This window comes from Ptychodera flava, chromosome 6 (assembly GCF_041260155.1).
Source record: "Ptychodera flava strain L36383 chromosome 6, AS_Pfla_20210202, whole genome shotgun sequence".
NCBI classification, from domain to species: Eukaryota; Metazoa; Hemichordata; class Enteropneusta; family Ptychoderidae; genus Ptychodera; species Ptychodera flava.
The window spans coordinates 11,895,367-11,910,744 of NC_091933.1; the positions used below are offsets into that span (position 1 = coordinate 11,895,367).

The window sequence follows — 15,378 nt, forward strand, 5'->3', positions numbered from 1 at the left end:
AGCTACATTTTAAAAATTTATGGGACCAGACCGACCGCTATTCTCGTTGATGATAAATTGTATTGATGGCACAGATCATATTCGGCGACAGGCAAGTACGCCCACCAGCACTGTTTTTACAGACTTACCGTTTTCGCAGTTTGCAAGGGCTTCACGAACAGACAAAGAAGGAGATTAACATCTCGTCGTAGTCTACGGTTGGTCAGTGTTATTGTGATGATGAAACCAAATGTCGACTATCCGCCCCGCCCCTCCCTCTTTTTTCGCCGGCACTTTGTGTGCGCATTGGTCGTTAGGGGAGTCTAGGAATGGTAGAGTAGATAATGTCTTACATTGTACTTGTCTTAAAGTCTGGCCTGGCCAACGTGGACAATCGGGAGCTAAAAAGATAAATTTTACGCCAGGGGCACGCAAGGGGACTATTTTATGCACACGAAATACTTTCTTTTGTTTAAGCTATACATTTGTTTTTTTTCTTGGCAAAGCCCTACAGCTTTCATAAATTTGTGACAAAATAAAAAAAAATGTAAAAGAGACGCAACGAAGTAAACTGAAGAGATGCGCGTAGATAAAAGCCTGAGTAAATACGAGACCTTACGTTTCTTTATTAGCCCACACATTATACTTACAATTTCCGCCTTTATCCGATATCTCCTGACGTTCACGTTGCCTCGTGTCTCTACTGCGCACCTGTTTGACAGATTCCGTGTATAGTGACTTAATGGGAAAACGAACTGCAAATAATTGATATTTTGCCTTCAGCCTAAGATAGTAAAATATAATAATTCAATTTGAAAACTGACATCGCTATACGGCAAATTCATCAATTTGTGAGGACGTATTGTGCATCGCGGAAATTCTTGAAAAGAATCCCAGAATGCTTCGATTTCCATCTGATAAGAAGCCATAGGGTAATAAGGAGGAGATTGAAAATCCCCAGATCTGACTTTCTTTTATGATTCATGGGAGTAATTTATATTCCAGTCTTCTTTTTCCTATTCCACATATCTTTTGTGTGGGGCTAATTTACGGTTTGTGAATGCTAAATTCATTACACGGATGTGCAATCAATTATTCGCCTATTATGCGCATATTCGCATTCTGTCGATTCAATTAAATATCCTGTGTTTCATCATAGCCTTTGATAAATTTTGTTTTGAACGCTGTCGTCAAGAAAGCAAGAAACTGTCACATACAACAGCCCGGTAACATACATGGAGTATTTTATTTACCAAATTCTAAATAAAATTACATTATTCAATAAATAACGCCAATAAGAAGTAAACAAATCACACACTTTCCGCCAGTAATAGAAAATTGTCATATACTTTGAAGTTTCGGCATTTTGAGCTCATAAGCATTCCTGTAATATTTTACTGCAACAAAAGTTTATCCATAGTGGACTAGGATTAGTTGGCTTAAGAATGAAAAATAAATCATAGTTAATACCAGTGCTCTTAAGTGGTATCATGAGGGCGGTAACATGTGACCACTTACATTTTGTCTGTGAGCCGTTGAACGTCGCTAGTAAACACCTGTTTGGCATCACAATTCTGTCTTGATTGAAGATTCGACCTCTTTTTTAAAATCGTCCATGCTGGAAAGTTTGTCCAAATCGCGATATTTACGCATTTTCTCTAATATGCATCTTCCTCATAACCGTTATGATGAAATCATGCTCGTCGCGAAATCTTTAGTCACCTACACAAAATGCCTGGCATTAGTCAGAACACAGGAGAAATAGCACAGCTATTGAACGAGATCGGATCATCAAACTGTTGACACACTGAATTTTATATCATTCCTACTTACTGTGTGTTTCTACGGTACTTGGAACAGGCGGCCTTACGAGGAAATCATGCATCTCTGTGTCAATTCATGGAATAAATTATGCAACTATGTCAGAGTTCACTAAACATTATCTTAAGTTGGAAATAATTCGAACTGACTTATTCGAGGAAATTTTGAACTTCTTTGCCATTGCACGAAAACAATTATGCAGCTGCGTCACAGGTTCAACAAAATTAAAGTCAACATATAGATAAATCACGTGACGCCATTGTACGTCCGGTAAAACCACTGTATCGTCTTACACACTTCATAGTAATAATTTGAGAGTTAATGACCAGAAAGTTGACATGATTAATCCGTTTATAAAGCGCATATATTTCTATCGAAATTAAATTCAATGATATATACGTGGCAGGAAACCTATTACAGCGTCTAGATTTAATCAAAACATGAAATTAACATATATATGGCATTTTTTTATTGAGCAGCTGATATCTGCTGGCGTTTGTTGAGAAAAGATTCTAAGTATGTAATCCGTTGAGATCTGCAATTTTTGACCGCTTTGTCGTCTAGGGACCCAATGCAACTCCTCTGTTTTAGATACACTCACGCCGTTGAACCTGTTTTCAGTGTGACGTTGCAAGTATATTTCAGCCGATATTATGTATACACCCGCTGAGGAGACATCAATGTCATCGTTTGGTGTCATGTGAGGGCGCCCGTCGGAAGAGGTGACATGTGATGAAGAATGATTTATTTTCGGAGGAAGAACAGTGGTGAGTATAGGATTTTGTGAAGTTCAAGAGCAAACCTCCATTCAAGGGATTTAGCACGCCTATAAAATCACCCGTGCTCTTCAATTATCCGACAGTGACGAAGGAAGCTCAAGTCAATTACCTTTTTCCCTGTCATTTGCAGAGCTTAGAAACTTGTGCATTGACCAAAGGCAATCACAAGTAAGAATTCTCACAGTCTGCGATGGTTGATTACCAACCTATCCCCAGACAAAACTTGGAAATTAACTCAAAAGATATCAGTAATAACACTGGAGTCTGTAGAGTGCGCCAAAACCTCCTGAGAGCTTCGTGCATAAAAATGACCTTTGACTTTTGAGATCTGGCTGACATTATTAGGCTGACGCCGCAATCATTGTCGCTTACATATACCATTTGCATTTTAAATATCCTTTATAGAATCATATTCTGAATAATGCTGACCGAAATTAAAAGGACGTGCGATTATTCGGAGAAATGTTATTTCAAATGTCTGCTTTGATACCGATTTTTGTCAATGATCAACCTGTGGGCTTTGGAAGTTGAAACAAATTTTGTTTCATTCATATACTGTATTCTGACATGGAGATCATTACTCGAGTTCTTATTTTTAGTATTCTCTTGATCTGAAAACGTCAAAGTTAGCTACGATAAGTCGGTAGAAAATATACCAAATTCTAGAGAGGAGTTCGATTGATACGTGGTGACACTGAAGTATGAGCTAACGTTAGGAATGATGTGTACTTATTTTTACTGGAAATTGAAAGGTCGCGAGGCCCAGGCATACAGTCAGTCAGGATTGAGATCATCAAGCTCAAACACAATACCTATGGCATTGACTTAACTTTAGGACTTGCAGTTTCTGTGTTGGGCAAACCCACATTGAGCTTGACATTGTCAGATGAGCATAGAACGCTGTGCAAAACGCCCGATCACAGTCCCTCCACACACGGGACTGTGGCCAGGGTTTTGTCCCAACCTGAGCGAAGCGTCCAAAGTCAAACGTCATGGGGCTGATTAAGTGCTATAGTACTTGCTTATAATTGACTAGCATGTTCAGGCGCTGTTGATTACAACACTCGAAGATGACGATCTCCGATACTCCGGTCTCACTTTCTTGCAACAGAAAACACGGCAAAGTATTCTTCCGATGGCGATTTTGAAATTCCGTTCCCTTAACACGTAGAGAAACGGGTTTATCATGGAGTTCGAATACTGCAACCAAATGGCCAAGTCATACCACAAGTCGGGAAACAAGTACTTGTTCGCTATTGCGTCGGCGATCGTGGTGACTTTCCAGGGCAGCCAAGTGAACAGAAACACGCCGAGCAGAATGCCCATCGTCGTGGCGGCCTTCCTCTCGTTAGCTCTCTGCGCCGACGCGGACGAAGCGCTCGGTTTTGGTGTCGCAAGAGGTCTGTTAACTCGCAAGTTCGCTTCATGCGAGAAACTTACTCGTTTACTTGGCGTCGTTGCGTTCGAGTTTTGGCGTGAAGCAACATCCGAGTTCTGCACAGAACTGCTGCCACTCGGCGTGATCTCTACACTTGTGACCTCGTTCTTGTTTGCGTGCTGATCATTTGTGTCATTTGTATCACCATTCCCCGTTTTTTCTCCACTACTTTCTATTTCAGGGACACTGCCGCTGCCACTGTTTTCGACGGAACTTTTATCGACTCCAAGGCTCTGTCCGTTCTCCATGGTAACTGTTTGATTGTCATGCTCACAGTGTTGTATGTCCTCCGTTTGGAAAGCCTCGTTGTCTAAACCTGAGAAGGCGACCACAGCGTTCTCCTTCTGTTCAAATTTCACACTGACGACAGGGGAAGAAGTATCCCGCAAGGCAACTTCAGATCTAGAAACGCTGTATTTTTTCCGCTTTCCTGGCAAGCTACAACAATCAAAGCAACGCTTCAGTCCAACGGGTCGCTGTTTTACCGTATGGGGCTGAGTCTCGGCTACTGGCTGTCCGATTTCCGCATTACCGTTCTTGTCCCGTTTAGAAGTTTTGTCCTTTTTCGGTGAGCTGGCATCCGAAAACTCCCGCCTCCCACGGATAGTGAAGAATATAAGCGCCGATAGAATCAACATGAAGAGGAACGGGATAAAAACGGTGATAGCGAAGCTTACCATGGTGATGGCGACGTTATTTACCCATTCTACATCGCATTCCTCTTCGTAGGGAATGACGCTTTCTCCGACGACGTGTTCGTACAAGAGCGTCGCCGGAACTTCCGTTAGGAGAGCAAGGCACCAAGCAACGACTATGAATGTCAAAATGAGCTTTTTCGTCCTCCTGATGCGGTACCTGAACGGGAACCTTACCGCCAGGAAACGGTCCAGGCATATCATGCACATGTGATACACCGAGGCAGAGTACACGAACATATCTATGCACAGCCAGGCGATGCAAAACGCCTTGCCGAAATTCCACTTAGCGGCCAAGGTGAATGACATCATGAACGGCATCACGAGAATGCCCGCCGTCAGGTCGGATATGGCCAAACTCGCGTAAAAGTATGTCGTCAGTCGTCTGAGATTCTTCGTGGTAAAGAAAGCCACAAGGATCAAGGTGTTTCCGATAATTGTCACGGTAGTGATCGTGCACGATAAAATGGCGAGGAGAATGATCAAACCCGGCGAATACGGCACCCGGTACTCTTCTTCTTCGCCGCCAGGCTCCGTGCCGTTTGTCCCGTTTGTCCCGTTCTCCAGAAAGTACGCTTCTGTTGGCACCAGATGCGATCGTGCAGTAGCTGAACTCGCGATCGGGCTCGTTGGCGACGAACTCATCCATGGTGACACAGATATCAGAGTTTCCGTTAAATTTTGTGCGAACGATGAAATATTCATATTTTGTTACTTGCAAACGTGCTCGCTCCTTGTTTTGCGTTGTTCAGGGATGGTTGGTGGAATTACGGGCCACTGGATGAGTCATGCATTTAAATATGCGTTCTTGATTGCAGCTGACCAATCATAGCGAACGGCATCTTCCACACGCAGAGATGCACAGTAGATTACTGTTGGAAGAACAAGAAACAAAGCTATAACCGTTATGCAGTAATGGATCCGACGCTCAGCACAAATTTAAATCTGGCAATCGTGTATTCGCAATTAAGGTATCGGAACCAATTGCTGGCTTCAAACAAGGGATTATTCGTCAAAAAACACGAAAGAAAGTCGAGTGTCGTGAACATACAATTTTGGAAAGTCAAGTTGAGAGCACTTTCTGCCATTTTGATGCCATTCACATGTATGAAATGGGCTTGTGCTTCAATTTATAGAGATATATCATTTGAGTTTAGCTGTTTCATGCGACTTTCAATAATTTCTGTGACTTTTACAGTAAATAAAATCATGCTACAATGAAGTCTCGTTGGGAAGCCGTCTTACGGCCCCCGGGGGGGGGATCAGAGGAATCTGAGGGGGTCACTCAAAAATTTTAAAGCTACAGGGGGGTTGCTCAAAATGTGGAGAAAAAGAAGCGGGTACTCAATTTTTGGGGCAAAATGAATTGAAAAACCTCTCAGATTGAACCATTTCTCACAACAATTTCTCAAAATTGTTGACGCGAGAGGAGGGACACCGCTCTCTTGCTCCCCCTTTTTGGTGTTCTAACAGTTTTACTTAATAAATGTACACATTGAAAACATCTCTCACATTGCACCAGACTGCACCATTGCACAAATCAATATCTAAAGATTTTCCATGCAAGGGTGGGGGACAACACCCTCTGACACTTTCCCCCTTAGCCTTCCGCGCCGTGCTTTCCCCCTGTACTTTCAAATTCTGCCCTGTCAGATATCTTAGTGAAAACCCTGTCATGATACCCATCCAGAGCAAACAATACTAACAATGGTTGGATACTGATTACGACGTTAGCTTTGAATCTACATTTTGTTGCGACTTTGAATTTCATTTTGTTGGTTTCACCTATCAACTGTCATGAGATAACCGATGATAATCTAGCAGGGTATTGCTGTATTTTTGTAAATTTTACAAAAACACATGTAATGATATTTAACTTTTCTAAGTGGAGGGGGTGTAGTCAAAAATTCTGTGTTAGAGAGGGGAGTTACACAAATTCATCATGATCAGCAGGAGGGTTACTCGAAGTTTCAGACTTTCCGATGAAATTCTTCCTACCCCCAGGCCGTAAATAATGACTGTTCCCTTACTACATTCTGTAAAACGTGGACAGCTAAAGAAATCGCTGGAAGGTCGTGGAACCTTATAAAGTGGCACTAATATTCCAAAAACATCATTGTGACGTCTTTTAAATACGATAATTGAATTGATATATAAGGATCCATCATATTTATGAACATATGTCACAGCGCAATAACCTCAGTAGGCCACGCCCCAAGACATGTACGCGTTAACTTGGAGGTATACACAAACCATGCGGGCCTTGCAGAGGAAAAGCTCATGGGTGTGTATGCGCAATACTGGAGTTTCCAGGCAACGCGTGGGTAAGGCACCCTTGAGACACGGTGATCGATAGACTTAGTTCAAGTCGGTGAATTAAAACAATATAAGTGACTCGAAACACATTATCGTGTACCTCTTTAAATCCAAAATGGTTTGATTTTGATGAACTCGAGTTAGTAGGTTTGTAGTCGGTATGTTGCTTCATCAATGGTGAACAGTGGAGTTTGCGCAGTAGGACTTAACGCGATTCGGTAATATGAGATATAGAGGATAACCCGCCTCCCCCATCCCCTCACCCTCTGTATTATGTTCAACTCACATAGTTTCACGTTAATGGTCACGCGAGAAACTCCTCAAGTCTAAACTTGAACCAGGTCTATGTGATGGCAAGATGTTGAGAAGGGCTCCAATTCCAACATGGGACATCTGTTTCATTGTGAACCTGAACACTGAATTACACTGTGACAAAGTGGAGATAGGTCAGGAAAATCATCGGTAAAATATGGAAATTTTTGAAAAAAATGGCTGATTTTGGCTTGTCAAATACGATAATTGTTGATGAATGGAAAATACGTCAATTTACACGTTACAACCGATGCGTATTACCAGATAATATCTTCGGAATTTGACCACACTTGTAGCCTAAAGCGAGAGGGGGCACTACCCAGGTCGCCATCGCACAGTTTGTTGAACTACACTTAAACGCGCTACTTAACCTGTCAGCTGATCAGGAAGATATTAAGATTCGAAGTCCAAACATTATTGTATGAGCCACTTGAAAATACTGCACTTAGATCTGCGTTTTTACGGTTGATTTCCAATGCCTTTGAGTACATGCATACCAGTTCTTCTCGGCAAGATATCATGGGGTTACATAGACACACATTAATTTCAGCGCCAATATATGGGATCTAATTGCGCAGACAGCTGGCACAGTTTGAACAAATGGACCAAAACGACAAAAGAACGGGAGATAACGGCAGATATAAATTACCTCAACAGGATAGAAAGAATGTTATGATACCAGTAAATATATTCGGCGGCAGAACGCAAATATGGTCTTACAAACTCATATATCTGAGTGAATAATCCAGAGTACGTAAAGGCAGAATTGGTATATCTGGGGCAAATATTGAGACTTTCAAATTACTTTTGTATTTTCCCTTCGAATACTTTGTTGTGGACTCGTTTTGAAGTTAAAGTTAGCACTTCTTGTTCACGTGAAAATCAAAAATATAGGCTATTTTGAGTTCTGAATACATATCGGTAAATTTTAAGTACTACGTAGCAAAAGTATACCCTTAATGTGACTCTTGACTTTTAGTCTTGATTTTGAAAAGGAAAGATTTATGATTTCCTGGAGGAAAATTGAGCAAATGTGTCAAATTTAACAATCTTTAAGTCGTCGTAAATCTACCGTGGAACGTGATAACTTGAGAACATGTATTGTGTTTCCTGTATCTACCGTGGTGCAAAATTGCAAATGCGATGAAATTTTAAAATCAAAAAGGTACTAGTAAGATGCTCGCGAATCTACGAACCTGCCAATTACATTCGGTCCAGTATATAATTGTCACTTTTGACAATTTTTTCCAGTGTGAGACCCCTTAAATCATTTGAAAAACTGCTACACATTTGTTTCCATGTCGACGACCTTTGAAATTCACGTTAAAGTCATGTATTGTGTACCTAAGGGAAATTGGTATTCGAGATTGATCAGATCAAGGTTTTAAAGTATGTGTTATCTATCTATCTATCTATCTATCTATCTATCTATCTATCTATCTATCTATCTATCTATCTATCTATCTATCTATCTATCTATCTATCTATCTGTCTGTCTGTCTGTCTGTCTGTCTATCTATCTATCTATCATTTAACTCTGTCTGTCTGTCTGTCTGTCTGTCTGTCTGTCTGTCTGTCTAGGACTTTTCCTATTGTATCATTTATATCTCAGTCCATCCATCATCCTTCTGTCATCAAACCCGCGGCGTCTACTGCCTCCAGAAAGTACATCATACATTCCGAGTGACTTAATCCTCAAGGCAGAAACTGTTACGAACTTCGCATCGATTCGACGTAAGGATCACATCATTAATTTTTGTATGATATGTTATACTTAATTATTTACAATAAACCTTAATGTAGGTCGACCACTGACCCAGTGTGTATCTTTCATTTAATACGTACTTGTCAAAATTCCTTATTAAAACCAACATCGAAAAGTGATATTGCCGATAAAAACATGTTTAGCTATCACGAAATGAGTTTTACACAATGCTCATGAAATCCATCGTTTGTACATTCTCTAGACTTTCCCATCATTTCGTGTTTGTTTTTCTTTCAGAAAAGGCATTATTTGAAATAGGTTATTGCTCATTACTTTAATAAGGCTTCCTAATACGTTTTAGTCATACTTTCTTTAATGTTTGTGATTATTTTGTTGTTTGTCGTCGTTCACCGTCACGGTGGCCTGTTTATTTACTTGTACTTTCTCTTCACAGAGTAATTAGTCCCATCGCATAATTAAATTTTGGGTGGGATTATATTTGTCTCAACCTTTGTAAAAGGAGGATTTAGACTTTAGAGCCATTGTGATTTATAAATGAAGATTCAATATATATATATATATATATATATATATATATATATATATATATATATATATATATATATATATATATATATACTGATAGTTCTCACTGCCTCCTCATGAACACGCTATATCCCTTTTAACTAGGTCAAGTTTCCTCCAGTTTTAACTTTGATGTATTTTGCAGTATTTTGGTTCTGTCTGTAAAAGACATTATCTCGTTCGTCTCTCAAACTCATCCCACAATACCCAGTATCTAACTTAGGCGTAATGTCTAGTATCTAATTGTTGCCGAGTAAATTTCAGTCTAGACTCTTAATTATTTGTCAACGATCTTATTACATACACACTATGCATTGGCAACGCCTATTCTTTGTAATTCTACACATTTCAGAGTGACAGAATTTACTGCGATTAAAACGTTATTCAAAAACTGGTATCAAAAGTTACATCTTTAACACTACAAATGCGATTATAGGTTAATATCATCAGATTGTGTATGTTCGACCCACTTTAAACATCTGTGTGGAGCAAGCGCCGTCTAGACATAAGGTATCTCAAAAATACGGCCTTGTCCATTCATGGCACCATGGTGATCAGCCATGATGACAACGTCTGGCTGTTCCAGTTACCGTGCAAGAGCCGGGAAATGTCCAGTAAAATTGAATAAGACTTGAAGCAGCCACTGTGTTGGAATTGACCATCTTCTTTTCCCGACCAGTTTGCGAATGCTACCATAATTGATTACGAAAATGTCGGTTGCTGCTTTTGTTAAGTAAACCAGATCATTGATTTTCATTGATCTATGGCGAGGTCAAGAAGTAAATAGTTTTTCCTCTGACCGAACCTACCTGACTTTGACGTTGTAACATAACTTCAAACTGCAGAACTTTTTTCTGAGTATTTTCACAGCTACAACTTGATACTACCCTTCTCTTTAAGTCTCTTTAGGTCGCAGCCGGCAAAACGCAGGAATTAAAAATAGATTTTTGGAGAGGAATACGCGCGAAGAGCCCTTTAACAATGACAACACATACCATTAAAACACCACAGTTTGGTCGTCCAGATATATATTGACGATACTAGTAGCAAGAGAGTACCAGCAAGTCTCCTAAATGTAGAATATTTTTAAACCAAAATTATTTTCAAATATTAATCTTTTCACTTCTTTGTTGGAGTCACTCGAACTACTATCCTTTATGAATAAGAGACAAACAGAGAGACAGTCAGACAGACAGATAGACAGATAGAAAGAGAGGGATAGAGATAGACAGAAAGGGAGAGACAAAATTGTACTGTAAGGGTAATGATAGAAAGAAGATGAACTTACACACAGGGACAGACACGCATGGACAGGCACAGAGAAACAAACAGACGAGCGGACAAGCAGGCAAATAATCAGACATAAACGAGGAGAAAGACACAGGAAATTCATGTGGACCCATTAAAATATTAATGTCGCTACGTTTTTCAAGTAATTGAAAATGAACAATAAAACAAAGCAGACGAATTCATATTTCCGAAGCGAATGAACTTAATGGGTCTCTTGACAGCATCTATTTATATGGAGTTCCTGTGGGGATCGGTCAAGTCTTCCTACTTTCTGTGTCAATAGTTTTACTTTTTTCAGGGGGGGGGGACACAAGGAGCACTTTGAAGCGAAATATAACTCGCTGCATGACTGTTCCCTTGTCAATACCCATTATTTCCTTTCTTTAAAAAATTCCGGTTGTTTATATTTAAATATTTGTATTTCACTTCACTCTGCCCGATCAAGCGATATTGCGGAATCATCTCCCCACGCAGGATTATGTTACAAGCTGTTTTGTCCGTGTCGTATCAATCTTTCAAACGTTACAACGTTATATATCGCTCGGGGTAATCGAAACCCATGATAAAACTAGGAAACTTTACATAGTACATACTTACGCTTACATACGATAAATAGGGGCGGCCGGGGCACCGAGCATCCGTAGACTTATGGTCCTCTTTTCAGGTTAACACGCAAAATATTTCCATGCGGTTTTCAGTTCTCAGCTGAATCTCTAATGAAACTCTCGCCATTACAACTCTGAAAGTGTGTGGTATTATCTATCGGGATCTCGGTGCATCAGTTGTCGCACAGCATTGTGTACCGAAACAAAAAACCTTCGTCGTTTAAAAGCCTTAATGGGTTTCGGTTCCGTAGTTTCATATAACAGCGATTGTAAAGCCGTGGGCAAATAATTACATTAACGTGTCTCTTTGCAACAATAGGGGAGTAATATGATTACAGATAAGGGACTTTCAGTTATGTGATTTTAATGATTGTGTGACGACGTCAGCGAAAACGACCCCGAGCGAGATACGATTGTGCAATTTTTATTCATGCGCGCTTTGTCAACTCAATGGTGTTTTGTGCCACCGAAACTGGTCATATCTACATCATTAATAAAATCATAGTGTGCATATTTGCGCTCTCGTTTGCTTTTTTGTATAGCGAACCATGATTTACCTTTCGTTAAATTTAGATGTCATGAAAATATCAGTGCTTCGAAGAGAGATAAAACTGATTCAATATTTGACAGTTCTGCTTTACTGGAAAATTCCTTATTGTAAATGACTCGAAGTCGTTCAAAGTGGAACTACACTTCCCACCTTACTAGATAGAGTAGAAGTCTACGAATTTACAGCTGTTTGGCACTGATAAGATTACCACAGTGAACATCGACAGCTACCGTTTACGTAAAACACTACGGACCTGGTTATTCTGTGTATGCATATTTGCACAAGAGTTATACGGTTTGAAAAAATGAAACAAAGGATCACTCGTCGTTTATGCTTCAGGAAACAGAAGGTGGCGGGCGAGAATGGGGCAGTTATAGCTAGTCCATAAGAAGAATTACACTGTCTGTGGTAATGTGTGCCTACTCAAATCTTGCCTTCAAGCTTGGCAGGATTGGCGGAACGTGCCTTTCTATCGGTAAGATTAGGGGAAACGTGCTTTTCTTAAATGTGCAAATACAGGTTCAAAATTTCAATAAAATATAGCTGATAGGTATAGGGAAATGAGTGTCGCGGGTCTTTGCGATGAGAGCCGTGTCAAATTATCTACTTTCCGAGTTGTTAACATTTCAAGAAGCACGGTAAACTGTACTTCAAATTAAACATTCTTTAAAGCTCATGACATCTGGCACTTAAATGAAACTGTGTTTGAAATTCACATGATGTCAAGAAATTGATTGTTATGTTTGTTTGTTTCAACCTAACCCCTATAGTAACGGTTGAAACTTACAATTAGCCTTGCAAAAAGCAGGCCGTAAGCTTATGTTAACTCATTTATAGCTGAATACAATTCCCATTACTTAAGGTAGAACGCGCCCTAGGGATAGATATTTGGACTCTCAAATTTCTACACTTCTTTTCTGATCTACCACTTGCGCGGTGAAAGAAAAACTTTCACCGTCTTAGTTTTTCGAAAATCAAAAATTTAATTCCCCCATAGAGTTAACACAGGGATGGCGGCCATTTTGAATTTCAAATATCGCACAATGCCGGGTAATTGGTTAGCTGGTTCCAAACTTTGCACGGTGACCCCTGATTTTTATTGTTGATTTGGTAAGTGAATGGTTGAAAGGTTCATTTAGGAAAGTTTGAACAAAAGTTTAGGTCGTTCACTTTCGAGGCGCATAGTATCTTAAACAGTTTCCACACTTTTGATTTATTAACCCGCTGTGACACTGAAAAAATAGTCTTGAACTACACGTGAGCAAGCAACCTGACAACTATTAGGTATGATAATCTTCTCTTGGCCAGGGCTTCAACTTTTATTTTATATTTGCAACACGTCCAATTCGCTGCAATTTTCTTTTATTCAGAGAGACAATAGCCCAGTATAATTTCTGACGCTACGTTTCATTACGTTTGTTCTAAGAAGATGGATGTATTTACTTCGTCAGTTTTCTTCCTCAAAGTGTTGAAATGAGTGTTAGCGTTGTTTTAGAAGCTCTCCGTAGTTCGGTACGGCAGTCCAAAACTAAAGTAAGTTTGGGGGAATCATTTAAAAACAACGGCGAGGTCCCAGGCAAGTACGAGCCTTGCAAACACAATACATCAGGTACAATATGAGACCATGTTATTGTCAACTTGACAATGGAATCTAGACAGTAATTCAGGCATCAACAACAACAGTAGTCCGTACACACAAACAGCTTATGTTGAGAATTTGGACACTGAACAGATCGCCATGCTCATAATTTTTGGAGAGTGGAACAAGATTCTGTGTACTTTACAAACTGAAGGAAGAACTACTACAAACAAGTCAAAAGTTACAGCTTAATGAAGCTTTCTAACTCCGAAGTCGACAGTAGTCACGTGTCGGTCTCAGATTATGTATGGGGGACCACCCAAAGTGGTTAACTTCAGCGCGTAACTGTCCAGGTATAAGGTCTACGACTCTGTTAGTCAGATTTGCATGTGGAAGCAAATCTAGAGAAAAAGTTGAGCCCGCAGTTGACCTTCAAGCAAGGCGCGGTTTGCGTCTCTTCGTCATGGCACTTATATAAGCACTTTGGCAAATGTTTACCTTGAAAATATTATTTTTCTGCAGAGAACTAGGTAGTGGTCATTTTCTATACTGGCAGACTAGATATTGTGTCGACTTGACTCACTGGGACGGGGTTCGACAACTCTTCGAAAATCATGAAAAATCACTGAATAATTAAGCAGTGACGATGTGACAATCTTGACGTTCACAGGCACCGCCATAAAGCGCTGTCAACTACGGCGGTGCATGCCATCGGGAAATTTTCACCTCTCTCCAGTTTAATTCGGATTCAGCGAGGCCGGCAGAGAGTAATCGTGAACATATTTTGTTAAAAAGATTCTCAGGAAACAGATGTCAACCATTTGTGTTACCGGAAATAATAATTTTTACGGGGTCGACGGCCATATTGGCAAGGTCAAGGAAATTATGACCTAGCACTTATGTTTCTTTGCCCAAGCATAATTAACCGAATGCTTGCGAGTACAACAGAAACATGTGAAGGATAAATCATGATCTTTAAAGGAAGTGGTCAGAATACCGACATGTAATACACTTTCAACGTTCAAAACTTTTACGATTCTTTCTGATTTATGTCCCTATCCCAAAGTCCGGCCGAGCTTCATTTGACTAATCATTTAATCATTCCTTTAAAAAGCACCATCATCATGGCTGCTCATATATATATATATATATATATATATATATATATATATATATATATATATATATATATATATATATATATATAATATATATATATATATATATCCGAAGGATTGGTGTCTTCGGTCAGAATTTAGAGCATTGAAAGAGGCGAGCATTTTAACTTAATCATTTGTAAATATTGGTCTAAAAGTCTATCACTAAAATGAAATACACTCAGAAAGCAAATGCAAAGTAGATCCAAAATTATCTCTCTCAAATGTACACTGATACTGTAGCCCTGTCTGAGTATGGCCAGAGCATGCGATTAGGAAGTTCCCCAGTCTTTTTAGGCTTCAGTCTACCCAGAACGTTGATCGTAGAGACCTACGGTGCCATTAGCTTTCATGCCAAACTCAAATGTTGGGCCAGATATGATAATCCGTAGATAGTTGACAAGGTAAAAAGATGTCGACGAAGACAAACTGATAAACAGCAACATTACGGAGATGTTATACTGAGAAAACCGACAAAAATGCACTCTCATGAGAGTCAAATTACTTTTTACATGCGACAAAATGCGTTTATGTATTAAACAAGAGCATACCGCTCGTTATCATTTG

The 15,378-nt window shown here is 39.7% G+C and overlaps 1 protein-coding gene across 2 annotated transcripts in view; it reads right to left on the minus strand.

Moving 5' to 3' along the window:
* Nucleotides 1–1,202: 1,202 nt before the first annotated feature.
* LOC139134842 (histamine H1 receptor-like) overlaps nucleotides 1,203–15,378 on the minus strand; it is a 29,194-nt gene continuing 15,018 nt past the window's right edge. The window contains exon 2 of one of the 2 annotated variants that reach the window (XM_070701902.1): nucleotides 1,203–5,584. In XM_070701902.1, coding sequence (XP_070558003.1) covers nucleotides 3,621–5,417 — 1,797 coding nt within the window. In that variant the 5' untranslated portion in view covers nucleotides 5,418–5,584 and the 3' untranslated portion in view covers nucleotides 1,203–3,620. The remainder of the gene's footprint in view (nucleotides 5,585–15,378) is intronic. The other variant, XM_070701903.1, reaches the window with a different exon arrangement.